This window comes from Eurypyga helias, unplaced genomic scaffold (assembly GCF_000690775.1).
Source record: "Eurypyga helias isolate BGI_N326 unplaced genomic scaffold, ASM69077v1 Scaffold50824, whole genome shotgun sequence".
NCBI classification, from domain to species: domain Eukaryota; kingdom Metazoa; phylum Chordata; class Aves; order Eurypygiformes; family Eurypygidae; genus Eurypyga; species Eurypyga helias.
In genome coordinates this window covers 1-1,836 of record NW_010247884.1, presented here as the reverse complement: position 1 = coordinate 1,836, position 1,836 = coordinate 1, and the positions used below count along the sequence as shown (strand labels likewise).

General features: G+C 59.3%; 1 protein-coding gene across 1 annotated transcript; it reads left to right on the top strand.

Moving 5' to 3' along the window:
• Positions 1-649: 649 nt before the first annotated feature.
• Positions 650-1,214, top strand: LOC104503369 (E3 ubiquitin-protein ligase SIAH2; the record flags this gene model as incomplete). Its single annotated transcript, XM_010150853.1, has 1 exon — positions 650-1,214. A coding segment is annotated over one exon (558 nt), but the record flags the coding sequence as incomplete, so codon positions are not given.
• Positions 1,215-1,836: the final 622 nt, after the last annotated feature.

Genomic DNA, 1,836 nt, shown 5'->3' with positions numbered 1-1,836 from the left:
GAAAGCCGCGTCGGTCAGTGTGGGCGGCTGAACGGCTGCAGGAAAAGGACGAGCGTCCCCGGTGGCTACAGCCAAGTAACCCTCCAAGCTGCCCGGTGACAGCAGGCGAGGGGGTAGGTTTCGCGGCCTAGCTTTGCGCTCGGGGAAGAACCGTCCTCTCTTTCCGCTTCTCGCAAGCGCAGCCTTGAAACTCCGCCAGCGTTGTGGGGAACCCGCGTTTGAGTTTAGCGGGAGCGCGTCTGCTCCGTGACAGCGATACGCTACCTCCTTTAAAAATACTTCCCTCCAGCAGCTGTTTGCTGAAACAGAACCCTTTGTTCTTTTTAAAGAAAAGAAAAGCCCAAGCCAGGACCGCCTCAGCTGACGTGGGCCGATCAGACCTCGCTGCAGCAGCAGACCTAACTACAGCTCAGCCGTCCGGTCCCTTCTGTCTGAGCGCGTGCATTAGGAGACCGCCACCACGAGAGATGAGAAGAATCCGTTCCGGAGTGGGAAGGAAAATAAGCTCCGCTCAGCTCTGAATCCAGGGCTGAACAGAAGCGCCTGGTGTGAGCTTCGGAGGAGAACAAGAGCTCAGCGTGGCCAGGTGGGAGCAGCGGACACTAGTGCTGGTGCCCTTCCTGACGGCTTGTGTTTGGTCTTTTTCCAGTACGCCACGACGGGCTGCGCCCTGACGCTGCACCACACGGAGAAGCCAGAGCACGAGGACATCTGCGAGTATCGCCCCTACTCCTGCCCGTGCCCTGGTGCCTCCTGCAAGTGGCAGGGATCCCTGGAAGCCGTGATGTCCCACCTCATGCACGTCCACAAGAGCATCACCACCCTTCAGGGAGAAGACATCGTGTTCCTGGCCACGGACATTAACCTTCCCGGGGCGGTGGACTGGGTGATGATGCAGTCGTGCTTCGGTCACCACTTCATGCTGGTGCTGGAGAAACAGGAGAAGTACGAGGGTCACCAGCAGTTTTTCGCCATCGTGCTGCTCATCGGCACCCGGAAGCAAGCGGAGAACTTTGCATACAGACTGGAGCTGAACGGCAACCGCCGCCGGCTGACGTGGGAGGCGACGCCCCGCTCCATCCACGACGGCGTCTCGGCCGCCATTCTCAACAGCGACTGCCTGGTCTTTGATACGGCCGTAGCGCACCTTTTTGCCGACAACGGGAACCTCGGCATCAACGTGACCATTTCCACGTGTTGCCCGTGATGTGTCTGTGTAGCCAGCGAAGCCTGGGCTGCCTGCGCATCGTGCTTCGCTCTCGCCAGGGTGTTCTTTGTCTTTGGGCTCGTGTGCGCTGAGGTTCCCAGCTGGCCGACGCTCGAGCTGTGGGGAGAGGCGGAACACGAGTGTCCTGTGAATAGTACGAGTGGGAGAACGTTGGGGTTTTTTTAAATTCCTGGGTGCCTTAGGAAGATTCCCTCACACGCAGTCACCTTTTTTTAATTTAATTCTGTTGTATTTAAAGAGTGCTTCCGTTAGACGTGCTCAGGAGACTTGAAGGACTTCCTGCCTTCCTGCCTGGAGCGCTCCTGCAAGCCCTCTTGGCAGGGGCCCAGGCCGGCTCCCTCACCGGTGAGCTTTAGCCACAGCCCAAGGAGGTGGGAAAGAATCCCAAGCGGCCTCTGGTGAGAGAAGGGGCTCAGAGGGGAACAGTAGGTACCTCAGTGCTGCTGCTCCATTTCCTGCTCCCTGCTGGAAAAGGGACGGAGGTTGGCTTATTTGCTGGGTTTCCGCAAGAAGAAAGGGGAGGGGGGCTGCAGGCTGCACTGCGGGGCAGTTGCTGGCTCCCGGCTGGTCTGGGGGCTGGATGAGCCGGCACGTGGCGCAGCTGGTAC